The sequence below is a fragment of the Eurosta solidaginis genome, chromosome 4, assembly GCF_040869045.1.
Source record: "Eurosta solidaginis isolate ZX-2024a chromosome 4, ASM4086904v1, whole genome shotgun sequence".
Classification (NCBI taxonomy): Eukaryota; Metazoa; Arthropoda; class Insecta; order Diptera; family Tephritidae; genus Eurosta; species Eurosta solidaginis.
Window position 1 is genome coordinate 194,136,916 of NC_090322.1, and position 25,289 is coordinate 194,162,204.

The 25,289-nt window shown below is 36.2% G+C and overlaps 1 protein-coding gene across 1 annotated transcript in view; it reads right to left on the bottom strand.

Annotated features, from left to right (window-relative positions):
- sbm (sobremesa) overlaps nt 1-24,860 on the bottom strand; it is a 157,806-nt gene extending 132,946 nt beyond the window's left edge. Inside the window, exon 1 of the mRNA XM_067784439.1 lies at nt 23,491-24,860. Within this exon, the coding sequence (XP_067640540.1) occupies nt 23,491-23,530 (40 nt within the window). The 5' untranslated portion in view covers nt 23,531-24,860. The remainder of the gene's footprint in view (nt 1-23,490) is intronic.
- Nucleotides 24,861-25,289: the final 429 nt, after the last annotated feature.

Genomic DNA, 25,289 nt, shown 5'->3' on the forward strand with positions numbered 1-25,289 from the left:
GGTGTATTTCTGCCATGAAAAGCTCTCAGTGAAAACTCATCTGCCTTGCAGATGCCGTTCGGAGTCGGCATAAAATCATGTAGGTCCCGTCCGGCCAATTTGTAGGGAAAATCAAGAGGAGCACGACGCAAATTGGAAGAGAAGCTCGGCCTTAGATCTCTTCGGAGGTTATCGCGCCTTAGGTACATTTATTTATTTATTTTTAAGGATAAAAATAATCTTTTGGAAAATATGGGAAACCAACACACAAATTCATTCCAAAATGTATCCAATTTGTCCTATATTGGTGGGTAGTTATCCATTATGCTATCGGTTGAATTAGTTTTAATCTGTAATCCAGCGTTTTTCAAAAATATTTAGCCAATAATGCATGCCGTTGCAAATATTTAAGTTTACCCAGTAAACATTTTGAGTCGAAAAAGAGTCGGAAAAATATCTAAATTGGAGCCTTTACAGCCGGTATGTGCTCATTTGGGAGGCCGAAACCAATGTATTTCCTTCTTGCAATGGCCGTCCTATATGAGCCTATTAACGTAAATCATTTGAGCCTAAAAAAGATGCTTATACAATAGGGCGGGTCGATTTAAAAATCGCTCATTGCTCTGTGAAAATCGTATTCTAGGGATCAAAATAAGGAACTTTGACGAAGGAACCATACCTCTAAAACGAATTCTGATGTCCCTTTGGGTCGAACTTTTGTGTAGGGGCAATTTTAATTCTACCTGCTGTGTCTTGTGGTGGCTTAAAAACAACAACACAAGTAATTTTACGATCTGCAATTGTGTCACAGTGATACCTTCATTTTTTAAAATGGTTGAATAAAAAACCCACACAACTATGTTTACGACATGCAAATGCATCACAGTGATGCCTTGCTTTTAAAAGGGGGTTGTAAAAACGCTAATTTCTAATAATTTTTTAATTTCTTTTCTATTACTAAGTTAAATTCATTTTTTCATTTACATATGTTCTGACTAAATAAATTTCTAAAGAGAAAAATAAACTCCAAAAAGAAAAAAAAAACATAGGCATTTCAAAGTGGGATTTTTCAAAATTTGCAAGTTCGTCCCAAAGGGGGGGGGGGGGCATCAGAATTCGTTTTAGAGGTATGGTTCCTTCGGCAAAGTTTCTTATTTTGATCCCTAGAATATGATTTTCACAGATCAATGGGCGATTTTTTTGCCTCCCCATAAATCGACCCGGCCTATTATACAATAGAAGAATAGGAAGGGTAAAAATAATGTACAAATGTAATTCATTTTGTATTAAAATGAACAGTGATCGTAACAAAGTTTCAAAATTTGTTCCAAACTCGCTGTGACGAACATAAATAGTTGATAAATGATAATTTTTGCATGCAAGATTAGGAGCTTTTAGGCCGTTAAATAAAAGGCAAAAATTAAATTTTCTTTTACCCTCCTACGCGTTTCGACGCTTTTCTGATTCCTATATTGCCCACTTATTTTGGATTCGTTTCCGATTCTTAAATTATGAGCGCCGTGAGCCTGTTTGTTTGGGTAAATATGTGTCCCTTATAAATATTCTCTTACAGTTCTGGAGTTTAATATGGTTCAAAAGCTTCAAAAATGCTATCAGCTTAGAGTCTTTTATGACTCCGATTTGATGAAATTATAAACAAACGAAAAATATTAGAATTAGTAAACTAGGCAGCTCCGGAAAAAAACTCTGAAATTTTTCTGCGACAATTTATTCTAAATAAATAATTAACTCAACTAATACTTATTTCATTTCTATCTTATCCTCATGTGAGTTTTATCACATTCTCCCCTATGTTTTCCGCTTCGGATATATGTCAAAAATTCTTCCTAAAAGCCCTGAAGTAGTGTCATTAAAAGGCTCAAAATTAGCAGTATATGACGCCAATAAGGCTCATATATGATATCGGAAGAAGGTCTGTATAAGACTTATGTTAGAGGCAAAATATAAGCATATATCATTCGCTTCAGGTTCCTAAATGAGTTCATAACGAGTGCAAACGATCCAAAGTTTTGGACTCCTTTCAGACTAATTGTTGACTCCGAGTGTTTGCTGGGTTGTTTGTTTAAAATAAAAACGAAATTTTTTTAATTTCAAATGGCGTATAAATTTAATTGCTGAATTGTAATTCCAAGCAGCCTCGATTCAAACGATTTTTAAATACGCAAAAAAAGATACAAAAAAGGAATATTCCTGGTATTTTCCCGGTATTTACCCATAAAAATGGTAAATACCCGGTAGAATCCCAACTCTAATGATAGTTCATCAAATATACTATCAATGAGGATTTATATGGAAAAGAACATAGGTACTCACGACTTCCGTGACATATATAAATTCTACAAATTCTGCACGTGCTCGAGGGTTTTTTGTCAGCATATAATAAAAAAATTTTGGCCAAGTATGTAATAAGTTGGATATGAAAAATAACTATTCCTGGGATTACTTGTTTTATTGCAAATGTTTTGGTATGAGTGAGTCATAACCACGGTTGCCACAGCATGTTTTTTTTTTTGACCAAAAATGGCAATATTCAAAAGCTGACCGGTATGGTCAGTCATGTCGAGGAGATATTTTTCTTTTGGCCACCTAGTGAAAAATCCTTAAAAAATGGCCTGTTACTAGGACATGCTTCTGAATTTCACTTCTACATGAGCTAGCTTTTCGGGAACTCGAATCTCCAACATTCATACCAGTGTAAAGGCAGATGCCTTTAAACACTCAGCCATATGAATGCCCCGCTGCTCGCCTTGCAATTGGTCTCTTAGTGTTGCCTTTGTTGTAATTCGTTTGTAAACTTTGCAATTTTTCTCTAATATCAATAACAAAAACCATTATATAAAGCAATTTGAGCAAATCTCGCTAATTACATACATATGATATTATTTTGTTTTCTTTTATTTTTGTTTAAATTATCTCATTTTATTTTTTTATTTTATGTTATTTTATTATATTTTCTTTATTATATTTTTTCATACCATTTTTTTTTTTACTTTTTATTTTATTTATTTGATTTAATTTTATTTTATGTCATTTCATTTTATTTACTTTATTTTATTTTATTTAATTATATTTCAATTTGTTTCATTTCATTTACTTTATTTTATTTTACTTTATTTTATTTTATCTTATTTCATTTTCTTTTATTTATTTTATTTTATTTAAGTTATTTTATTTTATTTTATTTTACTTTATTTCATCTTATTTTATTTTGTTTTAATTTATTATATTACTAGGGTACCCGGCAGGACAACGTCTGCCCTATATTTGAAAAGTAGACTTCTGCGCCATCTACCATATCCTCCATATAACTGACTAAACTACAACTTTGCTACTATTTCTCCTCTTGATTCCTGCCCTTTCCTTATTTCATTTATCTCCACTCCCTTTTCATTATAATTCTCCCTCTCACTCCCAAATTCATTCCCACCTCCACTCTCACTCTCGCTTTTGCCTCCATGGCCTCTACCTCTTTCCCCTAAATTACCGCATATATGGAATTTATATATGTATCAAATATGTGATACCCCTCGAATAATTAGGAAGATATCGCGAACTTACATTTTTTATCCACTCTCAATCCTACTGCCACTTCCACGCCCTCCACCACCTAAATTAACTCATATCTATCATATCATATATTCTAATAGAATCTACATATGTAACAAGTATTGCATACACCCTTCAAATAATTACGGAGATATAGCGAATTTCAATATTTGTTTCACCCGCACTCTCATTCCCCTTGCCAAACGCGCTTCCACTCTCACTTCCAAGCCCTTTACCTCTTCCACCTGAATTACCTCATATACAGAATATATATATCAAACATGGTGTACCCCCTTCAGATAATTACCTAGATAAAGGGAATATACATTTTTGTTTCACTTCTATTACGACTTTCATTACCAATTTCACTTCCACCCTCACTCTCACTTTCACACCCTTTTTTGCTTCATCCACTCATTTCTATCTCCACTTTCACTCTTCGTCCTACTTCTACTTTCATTTCAGACCCTCCGCCCTTCCTTGATACTTGCTTTGAATTATACGGAGATATAGCGAATTTAAATATTTGCTCCGATCACCGGTCATCTTTTGAAAATTTTATATAGCCAGAAAAATATCGGGTGACCCCGTGAATCTACCCTGAAGATTTTGTGAAAATTGGTTGAGTACTTTGGAAGCCTTAAAAAATACACACATCGAGTTTTATTTATAAGATATGGCCAAGTACTTATAGCTACCACAGCTACGAAATTTACGAGAGATGGCAACACCATTATTTTGGTTTTTCATTTAGAGTTTATTACTATACTTTATATGTAATATCTTTATATATAATTCCGTCGTTGCAATTTATAAAAAAACAAGTAAAGGTGTCTAAGTTCGGGTGTAACCGAACATTATATACTCAGCGTGAGCTTCAACTGTATACTTCATTTCAGATAAATTACTTTTCTACATAACACGTGGCACCGCCCGTTTAAAAAAAAATATTTCTCCCCATTTCCTCTTACAATAAAACTTGATGAGTGAAATATCATTGATTCAAAACTATTTTTTGCTAAGTTATAGCTTATTATTCTAGTCTACGACCCTTTTAAACTTGTTTTATGTCTAAGTTGCCGTGGTCTTTAACCGATCACGTCCATTTCTACTAGAAATATTTTCTACTCTAAGGAAAATATGTGTACACAATTTCATTACGATATGTTAATTTTTCTTCGAGTTATGGCTCCCTAAACATAGAAAATTGCTTAGTCATAAAAGGGGCGGTGCCACACGCATTTTTTTAAATTTGAAGTTTTTCCTATTTATTGTTATAAATCCCCTTGGGAAATGAAATACCATTAATATAAAGCTCTTTTTTGCAAAGCTATAGCTTATTTTATTCGTCCACCACCCTTTTAAAAATCTTTTATATAAAAGTGGGCGTGGTCCTTAACCGATTTCGTTAATTTTTCTTCAAAGCATACCTTATAGTAAAGGCAACCTCCCTGCCGAATTTTGTAAGATAGATTTTATCACAAGTGGGCGGTGCCATGCCCATTTAAACAAATTTTTATAAAGAGTTTCAAATTGAGATTTTAGGCCGAACTTTTCTTCTATTTTGCGTCGTGTTTTGTTTTAATTTTTCCTACAAATTGGCAGGACGAGACCTATTTCTTTTATGCCGACTCCGAAAGGCATCTGCAAGCCAGATGAGTTTGCACTGAGAGTTTTTCATGGCAGAAATACACTCGAAGCGCTTGCCAAACACTGCCGAGGGGCGACCCCTCTAAGAAAAATTTTCTTCTAATTGAAAAACCTTATTTCTAAAATTTTGATGTTGCTTTGCCTGGGGCGTGAACCCAGGATATTCGGTGTGGTAGGCGGAGCACGCTACCGTCACACCACGGTGGCCGTCAAATTTACAATAACTAAATTTCTTAACCCAAGTAGTAGAGCTTGTGATATTATATTAATCGATTATTTGAATTATTCGAATTCTTGATCTAGTATTCGATTTTCAGAAATCGAATAATTCTACATCGTCGATTATTCGAATACTTGCTCGTTGCGGACTATTTGATTAGTCACTGGTAAACGATAATTCGAATATGGAAATATACGTAGGTAAATTTTAAGTAATACAAATTTAATGTTTCATTTTAATTACGTTTTACTAAAACAGTTAAGAACATCTGTATACATACATATATCTTATTGAATGCGTAATACAATATGAAATGAAGTTTCATGGAATGTAAGAAGGATTTCTTTTTTGTGGTGACAAAAAACTGCTATGTGAAAAGACAATACTTTCAGCTATGGAGAAAGTTCGATGGTCGCCGTGGTGTGGTGGTAGCTCGCCCCAGGCAAAGCAACATCAAAATTAAAGAAAAACAGTTTTTTCCATTAGAAGAAAGTTTTCCTAAGCGGGCTCGCCCCTCTGCAGTGATTAAGTAAGCCCGAACTTCATCTGCCATGTTACTGGCTATTAAAACTGTAACTCCCCGGGACATTTTTTGTTCTTGTCATTCCTCGAAAACAGTTGTGAGTGACTTTTTCGGTTATGCCGGGAAGCCACAGATATTTGAATGACAAGAAACAAAAAATGTCCCGGCGACCCGTCTGCATATATATATGTAATTTATTAGGTGGATTTAACTGTAATCAATGTGCTATGTACAGAATGAACCAAAATTGCATTTAAATACTTTGCTCACTTATTCTTGTAGCCAAGGCAGACAGAAATATCAAATAAATCTTTCGGAGTTTCGTACACCTTCTTAGAAAAATCGGTATTCAAATCTCTCATAATAGCCGATCGTCACTCATCACATCTCGGTCGATTTCGAGCATGTTTTTCATCGTAGAAAGATCAGATATGGCATGTTGGAAAAGTAAGGACTACCCCTTTATTTCTAAAGCTAATGATATATTCGATGCCCACACATAGATTCCCAAAAATTTTGTAATCTTCCTACCAAAACATTCATTTTTCCCGAAAGTTTTGTATGCTTACTTATGTTTTTCTCATTGGAATCGCAAAGTTCGGAAAGTTTAAGTTGGGAACGCCATTTTTGTGAAAAAGCATTCCAAAATTCCCATTTTAGCAATCACTCAAATTAACAAAGATTCAACAACGAAGACTTGCATGAACACTTCATTCAAAATCGAATAATCATTGAGTTGCGAATATTCAAATAATCTTAATAAATCGTCTATTCGAATAGGGAAATTCGATAAATAAATGTACAAAAATCTTAAATCGAACTTGCGATTAACCGAATTTTCGAACATTTTTAAAAGCCCTAGTATAACGGTGTGGAGACGTGAAATCTGATGTACACACCAACATATGAAAACTCAAATATCTCTCAGTGAAGTAACACCAGTTTAATGTTCCTTTGCAGGAAGATGTCTAACATATATATTATATCAGTGGAAAAAGTAGTGTGGTACCCATACAAGCACGCAAATGTTATTTTCCATATCACATATCTTATGAACCGCTTAAGCCACATTACTGAAAGTTGGCATAGCTACCAACATTGTTAAAGAAAACAAGTAAGGAAGGCTAAGTTTGGGTGTAACCGAACATTAGATACTCAGCTGTGAGCTTATCTTCGTTGGTTTCGTAGGGTTTCGTAGATGGTTTATAAGTGGTTTTTAATTACATATCACATACGTTTGGGAAATACCGATCAAATTGTATACCAAGGGTGACGTTTTTTGGAACGATTTTCCTTTATCCTTTATCAAATAAGGGAAAATCATTATGTGGGAAAATGAACCTGGGGTAACCCTGGAATGTGTTTTTATAACATGGGTATCAAATGAAAGGTATTAAAGAGTACTTTAAAAGGGAGTGCGCCATAGTTCTATAGGTGGACGCCTTTTCGAGATATCGCCAGAAAGGTGGACGAGGGGTGACTCTATAATGTGTTTGTACGATATGGGTATCAAATTAAAGGTGTTAATGAGTATTTTAAAAGGGTGTGGCCCTTAGTTGTATATGTGAGACCGTTTTCGAGATATCGACCCAAATGTGCACCAGGGTGACCCAGAACATCATCTGTCGGGTACCGCTAATTTATTTATATATGTAATACCACGAACAGTATTCCTGCCAAGATTCCAAGGGATTTTGATTTCGCCCTGCAGAACTTTTTAATTTTCTGCTACTTAATATGGTAGGTGTGCCACCCATTTTACACAGATTTTTCTAAAGTTATAATTTGCGCCAAAAAACCAATCCAACCACCATGTTTCTTCCCTTTTTTCCTATTTGGTATAGAATTATGGAATTTTTTTCATTTTTCGAAATTTTCGATATCGAAAAAGTGACCGTGGTCGGATTTCGCCCATTTTTAATACCAAGATAAAGGGAGTTAAGATAAGTACGTGAACTAAGTTTAGTAAAGATATATCGATTTTTGCTAAAGTTATCGTGTTAACGGCCTAGAGGAAGGACAGACGGTTGACTGTGTATAAAAACTGGGCGTGGCATCAACCAATTTCGCCCATTTTCACAGAAAACAGTTATAATCATAGAAGCTATGCCCTTACCATATTACACAAGGATTGGCAAATTTTTGTTCGACTTATGGCATTAAAAGTATTCTAGACAAATTAAATGAAAAAGGGCAGAGCCACGCCTATTTTGAAACTTTCTTTTATTATACTCAGAGTGCTTTGCACGCAGAGTATACTAACTTTGATTGGGTAACGGTTGGTTGTACAGGTATAAAGAAATCGAGATAGATATAGACTTCCATATATCAAAATCATTAGTATCGAAAAAAAATTTGATTGAGCCATCCGTCTGTCCGTTAAAACGATAACTTGAGTAAGTATTGAAATATCTTCACCAAATGTGGTACAAGAGCTTATCTGGACCCAGAATAGATTTGTATTGAAAACGGGCGAAATCGGATGATAACCACGCCCACTTTTTATGTATATAACATTTTGGAAAACACAAAAAACCTGATTAATTAGTAAATAATACACCTAGAATAGGGCGGGTCGATTTAAAAATCGCTCATTGCTCTGTGAAAATCGTATTCTAGGGATCAAAATAAGAAACTTTGCCGAAGGAACCATACCTCTAAAACGAATTCTGGTGTCCCCCCAGGGATATTTTCCAGGAGAGCCATTCAAAGATTTTAACTGCCATATGTTACGCATATAAAGGCATATTTTCATTTTTATAACACGTGCTAAATTTTTAACTGGTCACGCAGATTTTTTTATACAACATAGATCATGATATTGGGTACGTTTATATTGTAACGAATTTACTGCAATTCCCCTTATTTGAAATCTTCTGCCAACGTTCGTATCGCTAAACTGTTGAATAAATAACTCCAATATTGAACAATGAAAAAAATGGCATTTATTAAAGTACTTCACAATAACACTTATACTTTGCAACTAGCTGGCTTAATAACCAAACTCATAGCTTAAATGAAACTTACTTTCATAATAATACTGATATGGCTCGATAGATAGCGTCTTAATCGAAACTGCTTGATATCTCTAATCAACCTGAATTCCAGCGCCTCTACATTTGCTGCCTTTTATACTCTCTGGTTTCAACGTTCGCATCTTCTAGACGCTTCCAGAATCTACTAGTTGCCTTCAGCTCTCAAACTTCTCAGCTGTAACTACAATTGCACGATTTTATAGCTTCTCTCATTGCATACTTTCAGGAGTATCTCAGATATATGCATGTGTTTGTGCATTGATTCTCCGCTGCTCGTATACGTACATGGCACATATGTGTAGACGCAATTATTGTTTCGTTTATGTAGATACATAATGATTGATCTATGGATGTGCATGATATCACTGTTTAGCATCGGCTTAGAGATAGCACCACCCCTTAGTTTTGCTAATATTCGTAACAATATGTTATTCACTCAAAAGTCATATTTTTTGAGTTATGACGACGTTGCAGCAAATGAGCAATATGTTCTGCCTTTTTGTACCCTGGCGCCAACCCTCCAAATCAATTGTGTCCTCAAGATCTCTTTCGAAGCTCAGGCACGGGACCATATATTCCGGCTTTCCGAATACGGCCTGCACCCAAGCTGCCCCAATGCCTTAAGCCTTGTTGCAGCTTCAAAAGCGATATTGTATTGTATTGTATTGTATTGTATTTTATTGTATTGTATATTCTTTATTTTCTTATAAATACGTACAAATTTCCAAGTAGAACAATATAAAAATTAACAAATTCAAATAAGAAAATAGTTAATGACATTAAATGCTAATTATAAAAGCAGTGGAACTGTCATTTCCTTTAAATATAATTATAAATGCTTGTGGGGTGCATAATAATCACAAGATATAATTGCTACAATCCCTAGTTAATGTAAAGACCAGAGAATAACTATTTTAAATAAAAAAAATACTATATTAATAAAAAAGAAAAGCTATAACTGACAAAGTACTTACATATAAAGCTAAAAGCTTCATAAATATTACATAACGGAATTTATACGATGGGTCGCAACAGAATTTCTACACCCTCATGATTGAAACCAAGTAGCCACCGTTTCACTTCTCTCGTAAACTTAGAAAGTTTGCTAATGAGTTGTATTACAGCAGGTAATTTATTATACAGTTTACATGACAAGATTGTGTAAAAGTTACGGAAAAGTGCGGTCCGAAAACGAGGAATTTGTACACTTGATAACGGTCTACTTCTTAAGCTGTAAGGGTTATATATCAGGCTTTGTGAATACCCACTCCTTATAAAAAAAATTTGCAAAACTTTGTAATAGTACAAGTGTCGAATGGGAAGTATGTTTGATTTTTTGAAAAGGTCCATAGAGTGTGATAGACGGTCTGCGTTACATATTTTTCGGATAAAGCACTTCTGTAGGATTAAAAGCGCATTTAACATACCAGCATACGCTCCACCCTAGCAACTGATTCCATATTGTAATTTTGAGTGGACTAGCCCATGATATATTAATGTTAACAATCGATTTGAGCACAGCCTTTTTAGGTTAAAGAAGGAACGAACCGCTGACAACATGTACGATTTCAAAGCAAAAATATGTGATGACCAACTTAGGTCTTGGCCGAATATAACTCCTAAATATTTAAAATTAGGGACCACATCAATTTTAAAGCAATTACTGTCACAACTTATTGTCTCGTCAAAGGTGTTGGCAGAGTTTTGATGAGTACAATTGCTTGAACACATACATATTTTTGTCCATTAATTCTGCAGGCGAAATGTGTAGAATGTCATGCAATGCAAATGCTCAAGTTGTTTGATATACGTACTTTTTTCGTGTGGCTATCCGCCACACAAGGACTCCATAGTGAAGTATGGGTTTGACAATTGCCGCAAATACCCAATAAGAGAGTTTGGGTGATAGGCCCCATGTACATCCGAGCATCATCTTGCATGCATACAGTACCGCGGATGCTTTCTTCGCTCTCTCTTCTGCATGGAGTTGCCTCAAGCACTTACCATCTAGTATAACTCCAAGATATTTTGTGCTATATTTTTCATGTTGGGTTGTTAGGCATCTTGGGCCGCTTATGATCTGCATACGCCGTGGGTCTGATTGGTCCTCTATCCAACCGCTTAAGCAATTGGTTGATTGCCAGCGTTCACAGCATTGGTGATAAAACCCCACCCTGCGGCGTTCCTCTGTTTATAGATTTTGTTGCTTAACCCAGACCCTATTGCGACGTGATCATTCTGCAGCTTAACATGGAGCCGATCAAATTTGTTAAGGCCAGATGAACTACAATCGCGTTGAGACTGTTTATGATTGCCTGTCTCAAAAACATTGTTGAAAGCTCCGGCAATGTCCAGAAAAACACTTAGGGTATATTCCTGGTGTTCCAGGGCTTTCTCTATATTTATGATAATTTGGTGTAAGCATGTTGAGCTGAAGAGTCATATTTGATTTTATTTACACATCCATTAATCTCTCTAGGGTTTTAGGCAGAAAAGATGCAAACCTATTTTTTGTAAAAAGCGTAATATTTTTCAGGGTCTGCTGACGGATGATCTTAAATGCAGCAAGTGGCCCTGTGCCCTGTGCGAAATTCTGTTTCCATTAAGCTTCTGTGTGAATTCGTAAAAAAAAATAGTTTATACAGCTTTTTAAAATGACACTTTTATAAAAATTTCCAATTATAAGAGCTTCATAAACCCTTTTTTTATGAATAAGGGGGTAACAGATTTTTCAAAAGCTTTCGATAGAGTGTCTCATAGTGTTTTAATTAACAAATTGCGCTATATCGGGTTTCATTCTAGATTTCTGCTGTGGATAAGTTCCTCCTTATGCAGCAGGCATTGTGTTGTTACTATTGACGGCGTATCATCCAGTCCCTTCAAAGCGACATCTGGTGTTCCCCAGGAAGTATTTTAAGTCCCCTACTATTCGTTTTATTTATTAATGATATTGTTAGTTGTTTTTCATTTGCTAAGTGTTTACTGTATGACGATGATTTAAAGTTATTTTCCATAATTAGGGCACCAGAGGATATAAATAAGCTACATCTGTGGTGCGAGAAATCTTTTAAACACGCATAATTGTTTTCAGATGACCTTTTCTAAGTCCGCTAACATTTTGAATACAAAATATAGTATATCGAATTGGGATCTTCAATCCGTTAGCGAGATTAAGGACCTTGGCGTAATCTTTGATGCTAAGTTTTCTTTTATCAACCATATAAATTACATAACTTCCAAGTCATACTCTATGCTTGGTTTTGTTAGACGCACTAGCTCGAAATTTTCTGACTCCTATACTATCAAACTGCTCTATACCTCTTTTATCAGATCTCATTTAGAATATGCTGCTTTTATTTGGAGACCAAGTAATCTTACAGCTATGTATAAACAGAATTGAGAGAATACAGAAAGATTTTCTGAAATACGCACTTCTTATTCGGCTCGGCTTACGCTCTTAAGTTTGAAGTCTCTTGAAAGTCATAGATCCATACTTTGCTTATCCTTCACGTATAACATTATTAATGGGTCCATTGACTGTCCATATTTGTTGGAAAAGATTCAATTCAATGTTCCGCAAGGAACTCTCCGGAATTTTTATCCTTTCTATGGTGATAACTTTAGAACCAACTATACAAATAATGCCCCTATTAATCGCGCTATTCACGAGTTCAACTCCCTGAGTAGTACAGTTGCTCTGGACTTGTAGCTCCCTAGAGCTAATTTTTTGATAATATTGTATTCAGTTCTATAAGTAGTTAGATTCATTCCATAAGTAGATTGCACTTAATATTTTAAGTAAATTTTACAGTTTAGTCTGTAAGGATTGTAATTCAAAGCTTAAACAATAAACAATAAATAAAGATTTTATTCAAACTCTTTTGAAATATTTAATTTGCGAGAACATTGCTAACCTCACACGTCCCGCGCATTTTCCGCACCTGGAATCGCTATTACCGTTACTTCGGGTACGGAAGAGCGCTATTATTATTATTATTATTATTTATTATCTATATTATTATCGGGTGTATCGGGTGTATCGGGTAGAGCGCAATGAAATTCCAGTCTGGAAGCACTATGTATACATTTTTTTCTAAAATCACTCTCAACATTTTTTGCTGGGAAATCATACATGTATGCAAGTAGTCCCTAACACACTTACATATCTATATGAACCTACTTCTTTCTGCCCTTAATGCAGTGCTTGCCATTGACTCGTGGGCACGCCACGGAAACCAGCTGTTGCCGTATACATCTACTGTTTTGGAACAAAATGCTCTGACGCAGTAAGTTTCATATTCAGCGAAAATGAAAAAAAAAAAAAATAAATAAAAATTTTAGCAACGTGTCGTTTATGCTCGACCCCCTGGTATCTCAAACATCTACATAAAGAGATTGTATAAAACGCTTTTGCAACGATAGGAGTTAAGTATCGCCAGCTCCCACCAGCCTCGCCGCCTCTTTCTATCACTCAATAGCATGCGCTGTCAATATACGGCTGTCCTTCCGTCGGGTCACATCCAAGATTTTCTTTATTTTCCGGCAGATATAGTGCGCGCACTTTTATTGAGCATTCTTTTCTCTCAATTCGTTCTCTCTTTTACACTCAAATGTGTGCTAACTAACACCCACACACTCTCGAAATGTGAGAAATATGGTAGAAGTGTGCATTCATAGGTAATTATGATGTTATGGCGCCTGCATTCCAACCTTATGTGATGAGTGTGTTTGTGAGTGACTCATTTTCTATCATGTGAGTATGTGGGAGTTGCTCTCATTTTCTTCTTTCACCCTGAAGAGCTTACAGCCCACTACAACCAAACCTCTGCACTTTTATATTTACTTTTCAAGGCTCTCCTGCCGCATGCGCTGCAACGAATTTGAAAATAAAATAGGGAAATTCATAGGTTCTTTTTACATATCTAGAGTAGAGGTTTACGCCGATCACTTTATCGGCGGCGGCGGCGGCGTGGGCGGCGCGCCGGCGTACGCCGGTTTTCTTACTTTAAAAAGCTTGATTTTTCTATTTAAAAAAATAGGATTTAGGAAAGGTTTTGTTTGTATGTATTTAAGGAAATCAACGTGCTGGCCATTTCGGAAAGATCTGGGGTTTTTGCCTCAAGATCTCGCAGACCCTTCAAAAATTTTCAGGAGTAGCTCCTTGCGGAGGGATTGTCTCTCGTTCACTTACTCCCGAGAGGCTTCGGCGACTTCCGGTTGCTATTAATGGTCTATTAATACTCATGACTCTCGTGGCACAGGGCGCCTCCAGTTTTTTAGGATGTTTTTAAGAGGTACAATTCCCGATGCGAACAACAGCAATCCCGACCACCAGTCGCTACCACGCCTTCTGACCCTCACACCATATGCCAGCACAGAATCTATATGACTGCGACTTCGAACTCATACCACATCATTTTCCTAGAAGCTCTAGGTGTAGCTCCGAAGACTTTCCAACGGATGCTTTTGTCGCGCTATGCTGCCGAGCTACACCAGAGGAACCCCTTGAAACGTTAGCGAGTGACCATTATGGATGACCGCGTAGCTTCAGTTTTCAGACTGGTTCGACTGTTCACTACGTTAGGGTAGTAGCACACACGGTCATGATTTCGACTGTCTTGGGAAAGCTTTTGCTTCACCACTTTGAGTGTTCTTGCGAAGGACAAAGCTTCACCTGGTAAGTACATATATGTGCCTACGTATTCACATTTGTAAAAGGAGCCGTAACGTGTAGGTGATATTTAAACTTGGTTAATAGGCTATAATCGATGTGATTCACTCCAAGGGACTAGTTTTGGATAGGGCCGCCATCTTTATGTCAAACCGGGAGACTTGGGTGTTGAAGGATGAAGTGTGAAAATTAAAATTAACATTTCAGACGCTATTATATAGTTTCGCAAATAAACAACAGATTTTTGAATGTAAGTCCAAATGATTTTTCAAAACCTTCTCATACGTACATATATCCTCAACTTAAGTATGAGGTAAGAATCATTTCAAAGGAGTGTTTATGCCCCTAGAGCCTACTAAAGGAATTTGATCCTGATTTGGCTTATTCTTTCAGCCAATCGCAATATAAATTTTTTTTAAAAATCGGCACCTTTTTGCTTTTTTAACAACTTTGAAAATTTGAAAACAATTTGAAACGCCTTGGGTAATTTTATTTGAATTCATTGTTCATTATTTTTTGGAAAAAATATGCAAAGTGAGCATATAAATTTATTATATAACTTTTCTTTTAGTGTTTTGTTTTAATAACTTGGTGAATTGGGTGATGCAAAGTCCGTGACATCGAAAACGTCTTTTTTTTTTAAATTACTTTTGAACAGTTAGAAAGAGTTAAATTTCACATTTAGTTTCTTATAATTGGCAGTGATGCACATCCGTTGATACCACTTTCGACACACTAAACAGTCTTAAACGAGTAGAAAATATATTAACGCGCCGGACGCCGCCGCCGCCACCGCGCCGATATTTTTGACATTCGGCGGCGGCGTACGAAAAACGCCCCTAATCGGCGGCGGCGGCGGCGTTTATCGGCGGCGTATATCTCTAATCTAGAGGAAATTTCGAACTTTGCAGCATAAAATAAAACTAAAGAAAGTCTACCAACGTTCTGTAAAAAATTTTACTGTATGTTAGAGTGATAAAATTTGAATCAAAAAATTGAAAAAACTTACAACTTAATTTTTTTTAAATGTGAGAAATGGAGAATCTGTGTTCCAAATGAAAAAGCAATAAGTAACTCATAACAAGTTCCATTTTCAAACGATACTTATGATACTGTCGCAGTTTGCATTTTATGCACACATGCAGCCAAAAAATTACATTCCTCGAATTTAGATTTGAAGTTAAGGCAGTTAATTGTATGTAATTATTGCGCTTAGATTACAAATCTTTTAGAACCATTGCGTTTTGGCTTGGAAGCTATTGGATTTTGAGCACTTTTGTGTGAATAGCATTTGCTATTTATAGAATAAAAGGCCTGTTGCCATAATTTCAGCGACTCTCGAAAAAAGGGTTGGACCACGTCTATAATTTTTGTCATATGCTTTCCTTGTGAGTAGTTCATAGATTAATGTTTTGGGATTTTTTGAAATTTTTCGCCCGTAGGTGTTCCATGGGGTACTCTGAAGTAGGGGATCCTGGCCTATGAGTTGTGGTATACTCTTTAAACACTCCTAGGGTACTCCTTAAATCGCCCCAAGGAGTATACCAGTTCTCCACAACTTATACTCATTTATATAAGCATAAAAAAAGTTTCAACTCCGAAAATGTAAAAATATATGAAATTATGGCTAAATTTTCTGTTTTTTTTTTTTTAATTCTTATAAAGATTACAACATAGTGAAACGAATTCTGGGAAAATTCCACTTATTTGCAACCTTCTGCTAATGTTTCACCTACTGCTGTATCTCCTGCTTGGTAATTGAGCTACATATATACGTGTGCATGTGTGAGAACCAACTTCGGCTGGTGATTACATGTGTTTGTGAGTATCTCTTCGTTTCCTTGTATGTATGTGTGTAAATGATGATTGATTTGTTTACATAGATACGAGTGGCTGCTTAGTATCAGCTTAGTGATGCTAGTATCAGCTTAGTGATGCTAATATTCGTCACAATCGGTTTTAGAAAGTGAAATTAAATCACAACGAAATCTGAAAAAAAATTAGGATGCAACTATTGCGTTTTGATTTGGAACTCGTCATATGTTTTTAGTATTTTATATTTTTAAAACATTAGATAGAGACCAATATTAAACTATATGCAAAAATGCAAATACTACCAAATGTAGTTTTTGGTTTTCTCCAAATATAACCTAACTCACTGTAACCAATACAAATATTTCAAAAGTAAGTTTCTATTTTTATTTGGACATGTAGCACACAATATTAATGCAATCAATAGTTTGTCTGAAAAAGTTAGAGTTTGTCTTAAATTTAGGTCGAAAACTAAAAAATTGCGTACGATTTTTCCCGTACCAACCGCGGCATACTCCCAAAGTAAAGTATTCTTTAATATATACATCATAGGAGCAAAATAGTTGCTCATACGCCTCGTACTACTGCAAAAACAGTACGTGATGCGGTAAAAGCTGCCAAGTCAATTCAACAAAATCTTGCAGTAGATCTTAGCGGCTACCACGCTGTGCGGAAATCTGCTCCCTTTCCGTCCACTTTTTGATGCTGATGGAGTTAGCAGCTTAAGTAATTTTAAAATAACTAGAGTTCGCCCTGTGGTTGAAGTTCAACAGTTACAGACGGCGATATAACTTTGCCATGCTCTCCTTCCTTTGCTTTCCTTTTCTTTCTTTTCCTTATCTCTCCTTTCCTCTCTTTTACTTTCCTCTCCTTTCCCTTTTTCTTTTGTTTTATTTTCTTTTTCTTTCCTTTCCTTTCCCTTCTTTTCCTTTTCTTCTTTTACTTTTCTTTCCATTCCCTTCCTTTACTTTTATTTCTTCACACGCCTCCTTTGTTTGCTTTCCTTTCCTTTGCTTTCCTTTCCCTTCTTTTCCTTTTCTTCTTTTACTTTTCTTTCATGCTCATCCTTTCCTTTCCTTGACTTTTATTTCTTCACATCTCCTCTCCTTTCCTTTACTTTTGTTTTTTCACATGCCTCCTTTAATTTCTTTTCCTTTCCTTTCGTTTCCTTTTCTTCTTTTACTTTTCTTTCCTTTCTCTTCCTTTCCTTTCCTTTCTTTACCTTTCCTTTCCCTTCTTTTCCTTTTCTTTTTTACTTTTCTTTCCTTTCCTTTGCATTTATTTCTTCACATCTCTCCTTTATTTTCCTTTCTTTCCTTTACCTTCCTTTCATTTCCTTTCCCTTCTTTTCCTTTTCTCCTTTTACTTTTCTTTCCTTTCTCTTCCTTTGCTTTTATTTCTTCACACCCCTCCTTTGTTTGCTTTCCCTTTTCCTTTTCTTCTTTTACTTTTCTTTCATGCTCTTCCTTTCCTTTCCTTGACTTTTATTTCTTCACACCTCCTCTCCTTTTCTTTACTTTTGTTTTTTCATATCCCTCCTTTAGTTTCCTTTCCCTTCGTTTTCTTTTCTTCTTTTACTTTTCTTTCCTTTCTCTTCCTTTCTTTGACTCTTATTATTTGCCACGGATAGGTGAGGTTGACAATTGGGTTTGGAGAAGCTATGTATAGCGCTGACAACCTGAAAGAGCTGCGCTACACAAACCCCTTGAATCCGGTATTTTAGTCGCCTCTTACGACAGGCATACCTACCGCGGGTATATTCTAACCCCCTAACCCGCTGGGGCCTCTAGGGTCGAGCAGTGTGGTTAGGTTTACAGTTCAGATCTAGTCCTTTTGTTGGCACTATTTCGTTGGTTCCAAACTAGACTAAAAAAATTCCGAAAACCACAAACAAAAAATTCGAAATTTTTATAAATTTCTAAAGTATTCGATTTCTTCGAAAAAATGAGGTTTGTTTCAGTTACAAATTTCATAGAAGTTTTTTCGTAAATTATCGAAAATAAAATAAGAAGAATTTGATTGATGAAATTTGTTAAAAATTGCCACTGCCATTTTATTGTATGCTACTACAGCTAAAAAATTTACTCAATTATATTTCAAATTAAGACACTGTCCCACTTCGTGTTTGCAAAAAACATTGCAATCAGCGCGTGCTAAATGCACAAAACTCTATTATATATGTACTATATACATACATACATACATACATACATGTATATATATTTATGCATCACGTATGAAAATAGCTGAGTAGTATACCTACAAAGTGTACATAAGTACATACATATGCACTCATTAACAAAAATTTTTAATTTTTCAACATTTGGAACGATGTACTAGCATTTAATTAACAAACTTATTTCACACTCGTCAGCAGTTGCTGTCAATACACCAAACTTGATGAGCGCTACATGAGTAAAATGGCTTACAGTTCTATTATTCTATTAACCTCCGAAGAGATTTTAGGCCGAGCTTCTCTTCCAATTTGCGTCGTGCTCCTTTTTAATTTTCCTACAAATTGGCGGGACGGAACCTACTTGTTTTATGCCGACTCCGAACGGCATCTGCGAGGCCGACGAGTTTTCACTGAAAGCTTTTCATGGCAGAAATACACTCGGAGTGCTTGCCAAACACTGCCGAGGGGCGACCCCGCTTAGAAATATTTTATTTCTATAATTTTGATGTTGCTTTGCCCGGGGCGTGAACCCAGAGCATTCGGTGTGGTAGGCGGAGCACGCTACCATCACACCACGGTGAACGCAAACTAGTCTCCAAATTTTTGAGAGTTCTTGATGTAGATTGTAGAATTTAAACGCCTATCCAGAAGCCTTGATCTGGACTTTGCTATGCCAAGGTCTCTGTTTAAGGCAGGCATTGAGTCTTATTACTTATCTCAGTAAACCTCATTTTAAAATTGTTAAACTAGTACTAAATTAACCTGTAATCTAGTCAGTAAGGTTGTTACCATTTGACTTAATAAAGATATATGAAATATGATATTTGGTGGCTGGGTATTTTTTAGTCCCCGATTAGGCATTTTTGGGAACCGACCGGATCGGACCACTATATCATATATCTTCCCATACAACCGATTTTTCAGAAAAGAGTTTCTTTTGTCATATCTTCCTCAATTTAACAGATTAAAGCTTCATACTTCACCAGATGCTTTCGTATATGACACATATTTTTGCTTGAAAAAAACGTGGTGATCGGTATATATAATATACATATATCTCATATAACCTATTGTTCAGGTAAGAAGCTTTTCGTAATTTCTGCACCATTTTAACAGTTTATAAAAGCATCAAATTTCACCAAATGCTTACGTGTACGGCATATATTGTTGTATGAAATAATCGTGTAGGCCGGTCGTATATATACTATATATATTCAGCTATTATTCAGGTATGGGACTCATCGTCATAGCTATCTCATGTAGACAACAATAAATGTAGAACTTTGCATGGAGTTTACCGATGTAACTATTTTTTATTTGATATTAATCGAAAATTTCGCTAATATACATCTGTTCTCTTTGTATTACATATCTTATACAACCGTTTGTTCTGGTATTACGAATGGAATAACGTTATTGCTCGGCTCCATTTAAGAGAGATGCGAGGTTTGGCTGAGACTGTTCCGTCCTTAGTTGTTCAAGCCTAAGTGTCTTGGTAGTACCTACTACCCAATTAAAGACGAATTCGATTGTGCCTAAAGGGCTTTTTCCAGCTCTAAAGCCAAGGTGATTTGGTTAAAGTACTCCTTATCAGATGGCGGTTTTAAAACGTAACTCCTTGCCAACAGTTAGTACCTGCCCTTTTTATTAAACGGTTTTATTTAGCTTGACTTGACAGGCCGTTGTGAACGAATTTCGTAATTAAAATTTAAGTAACTTCCCGATAAGCTACAAACAATTTGGAATATAGTTCAGAACCCGATGACAATGCAATAATAAGATTAAAAAAAACTCCGATAGGTGGCGCAAAGATCGAGATATTAAAAAAATCGTATTTGTGGTCCGATTTGGCTCATATTTGGAACAAATATTACATACAGTCCGGTAGAAGTGACATCAAAATACTTCGGAGTTCGAGGAGGGACAAGCATACGTGGCGCTGAGTCGAGTAAAGTCTTTGGTAGGACTATGTATTTAGGACTTAGATTGTACTTTTAATAATGCGTCACTAAATTGACTAAATAGAATGAGAAATAATAGACAATTAAATAAAGACTAAAGAATTTTTAAGTTAAACGGTTTTATTAAAAACAATATTTACATTAAGTAATAATAATACTAAAAGCTATAAAATAATTAGGTAGGTCCTAGGTACTAGTCGTTACACTCCTCATCAATCAGACAATTAAATAAAAGCGTTGGGTGCGTGAAATTTCTAAAAACGTGAGGCGTAGTATAGCCTGATTAAGGTTCAGTTCGTCTTACTCATGACTATCAATAGAAGTTTTCTTTCCTGACATTAGCGCTAATCACATCTGTCTTTTTATAGCCGGTAGTTCTATACTTGTATTTTGTTTTTATAATTTGTATTTCGCTGATTTTATAGGAACAAGTTATACGAAAATAACGGAGAGGCGACTTAAGGTCAACGGCCATAACGTTGGTGGCCCAAAGCCAATTAAAATTATGATTATTAAATGATTACAATGTCAACGATAATGATATTATGACCATCCCGCTTTTCGGAAATGGTCACAAAGTCAAGTATTTTTTCTCAAGAGTTTAGGGCTAATGTCAATTATTTTGTTTCGCACCTCCACGTATTGAAATGTTAACAAATGTTGAATTAAAATAACGTTTTATTGTGTTCGCTACACTTTTCAGTCGAATGTCTTTTCCTATATTTCGGTCCCATCCAAAATCCGTTTTCTGTCCTCTTTGATACAACTAGGTTAGGTTAGGTTAAACTGGCTGGTCCGTGAGGACCTCATACAAACTCAATGAGTCCATAGTGTAACCAGAAGTTTGTTCAACGACGAATCTGATAAACCCTATCATAAACCAGGACCTATTTTATAAAATATCTTCTTCTTATTAGCAAATATTTGAAGCTTCCTATAAAAGCATGTGACGCCAGAAAGCAGTGTCCAATTAGAGTACCCATCATGAGCCTGCAGTCCGTTGCAGGTTGTAAAACGTGCACATGATCTTCGCCACTTTGCAGCCGCGCCCTTGTCTCCATGTATTTCGTACTTGGTCGATTATGTGCAGCTTTCGCGTTCTTATAATCTCGCCCAACGTTACAGTTTTAGAGCGATGCGCCCTGTTTAGCTAGCTCAACCGCGTTTTCATTTCCATCTATTCCCATTGTCCAGGGATCCAATATACATGTATATTTCTCCCTCTCACAATTGCTCACACTCTAACACACTTTTAGATAATATGCTATAAGTGTGTAAAAATTTTCGCGGCTGCAGTTAAAGCTATTTTTCTTCAGTTTTTCTACTGCTTTAGTCGCGGCTACTACTTCCGCCTAAAAACACTATGATGATATGGCAGCTTGTAGTCGCTGTAAATCGGATTTAAGGTCAAACTGAAAATTCTTTAATGGCCATATGGTCAAATTCAGAAAGGTCATGGTTCAATTGATCTTACGGCCAATTAAAGTGGTTGACCTTAGGTCAGCCCACCAAAATAACTACTTATTTCCCATTAACGAACTACCGAACCGCACCTTAATACCCTTTTTCAGAAGCAAAAAAAAATTTGAAATCATCGGAATCCGTGATGTAAAATCCTTGGAAATGTTAAGTGGAAAGCCTCTTAATCAAACAACATAGCAGCATTACACTAATAATATAAATACGAGCCTGACCCGTGCGAATCTTGCGCAACGAATATAAAAGTCTCTTATCAAATATCAACAGAAATCAGCTGTTCTATTAACGTACATCTTGCGCTGCCATCTAGCGTATAATAGCAACTGACGGTAATGCAGTGCAAATTATCACAATAGTGTCATAGTACAAATAGATTTCTTTGTGTGCTCACAATCGTTTATTTTTAACAAATTATTTTAATAAAATATAGCTAAACAAAAGCACTACGACCAAAATTGCCCAAACCTCGCTAATAGCCCGAATCTCCATTTTTACAACCAAAACTTTATTTATAGATTTGGATTCCAAATAAGAGCGAAAAACAGCAATTAGAAATAATATATATGATAGTTTAAAAAACTAAAAAACACGCAAATATGGTACCGTTTTAGCATCTACAATTCAATTAGATATTTGATGTTCATATCACCGTGGCACAGAGGTTCGCGTCTCCGCTATCAAGCACAACTCATTTTGTAGAGAGTTATTTAACCACTGCCGCGAGTCTTCAATAATTTCCACCAGATGGGTCTAACTCTCCTTTGCGCGCCTAGCCAAGAGAATTACAAACAAGCATACATACAAGTGAAGCGAATAAAAGCGTGTTCAAATTGCAAATATTTAAGCTAAATGGTGTATGCTGCAGTGTGAACATAGCTCAAAGAAGTTATAGAAAATGTTAACAAATCTAAAATCCTAATTCTATTTATGTACTTAGTTACTAAAGAAAGCAATTAACATTATACTATATAACAAATGTTTGAACACCGTGACAGCAACAAATGTGCCGCACCCTTAACACTTATGTAACACTCAGAGAATGCACTCGATAACATGAAATCAGGCAAAGAATGGCTGATAACTTAAAAGTATCCGTCAGCTATGAGAAAAGCCACATGCTGGCATAGGTCAAAAGCACATCCATTTACATACACACATGCAGCTTGCGTATACTTTCGTTGTCACTCACACAATCAGAAGATAAACTATTTTTTTTTTAATTGTTTTTTTCCTTTTTTTCATATGGCTTTAGTTAGCATATTGCGTTTTCATGCATACATATATAGCGCACACACACATTTTCACTTATCTATCTCTACAGAGTCCTTATAAGTTGTAGTCCATGTTATTCTAATTAATAATTTTTCATTTATAACTTTATTTATATTTTTTAATACATTTTTTTTTATTTGCTTACCATTGGCAAGAATATTAGCTGTGTTTGGATCATGATACATGACTTGCTACAGTGCACCAATGTCTTCACTTTCATGTCACTTTAACCACTGCGAGAGAATGAAAGGCAGAGAGTTGTGCAGTCCATATTTATAACAAACACAAACGCATCGCTTACTTGAACTGAGTTGACTTGATATGGTCTCATTGAGCCGCGAATCAAATCACAACAAAATCGTTTACTCGTATTGAGTTGAATTATGTGTTAAGTTGTGGAACGAACGCCAAATTTGGCCACTTTGCTAACTGTTTCTGTTACAAAAGATTGTAAATCTCTCGCAAAATTCTCTTTATATTGCACACAAGTAAAACATTAGCAGCTCCTTTGAAAATATTCCCAATATTTTGTTATTTTACCACTATCAGTATTTGTGTCTTACTTAATGTTAGGTTTAGTTGAGGAGGTTCACTTACTTACTTAATTGACACTTAACCGTTTAAACGGTTATGGCCATCCAACAAGGCGCGCTAGTCGCTTCTTCTCGCTGCCAACTGGCGCCAATTGATCATACCAAGGGATTTTAAATCGTTTTCCACCTGGTCCTCCCAGCGGAGTGGGCTGCCGCCCTCTAACTCAGCTTCCATAGGCGAGTTCCGATAGAAACACTTTCTTGGCCGGCGCGTCATCTTTCATCCGTATAACATGGTTAGCGGTGTCTTTGCACATCAACTAGGCTAGAATCTATCCTTTAGCCTACCCCATCATTGCAGCGTCTTTCAGGCTGCTATTAACAAGGCCGTTGAGTACCTGAGAAAGGCTGTTCACGGCTATAACCAAATTTTTATTTACTCTGACAGCCAGGCTGCAATAAAAGTGGATCGGTCTCACTAAAGTCCAGGACAGTAGAGAAGTGCCTGCAAATCTCTCAACAAGATCGCTGAGCAAACTTCCCTTAGTGTGGTATGCGTGCCTGGACATTCGGATATACCGGGCAATGAGATGGCTGACGAACTTACAAGAGGGGTACATCCGTTCCGCTTTCATCGTCTTGGAAGGGTTTGAGCATGCCGCTCGCTAACTGTAAGCTCACTTTGAAAGGGACTTTCCTTGGGGAAGCGGGTGTAAGATGGAGCAATCTTGAATCCTACTACCATACTAAGCTCGTGTGGCCTGAATGGGACGCGAGACGCACGAGACGTCTCCTTCTTATTGGAAGGGGAGACATATCATTGGTGGTTGGACTTATAACCGGCCACATAGCAATTGGGAGGCATGCACAACGTGCTCCCTATAATGATTACTGCAGGAGATGCAAAGACGAAGAGGAGATAGAAACAGTCAAGCATTTTCTGTGCGATTGTCTTGCGCTTTGGCACAAATGGAAGAAATCTCTGGGATCTCCTTTCTTTGACGATCTTTGTGATTTGGTTAACTTGGAACCTAAGAAATTCCTGACGTTTGCTAAATCGACCTGTTTGTTTGAGTAGGGGAGAGATCCACGTGGTATCACAACGGGACCTTTATGGGCCTAAGTGCACTGGTGCTCGCACCGGTGGCCACTCTAACCTAACCTAACCTATCTATAATGAGGTTAAAATTTTAGCAGGCACCTTCATCCGAAAATTATAAATAAACAAATAGATATAAGGCGCGATAATCTCCGAAAAGATTTTAGGCCGATCAATGCTCTGCGGAAAGACCAACATCTCTAGCTGATTCTCCGGGCATTTTGCGGTGTCACGTTTTACTATATCAATATTCCATTTTTCACAAAGAAACTTCGCTTTTTCTATTGCTTCTTCACTAGAGTTTCTCGAATT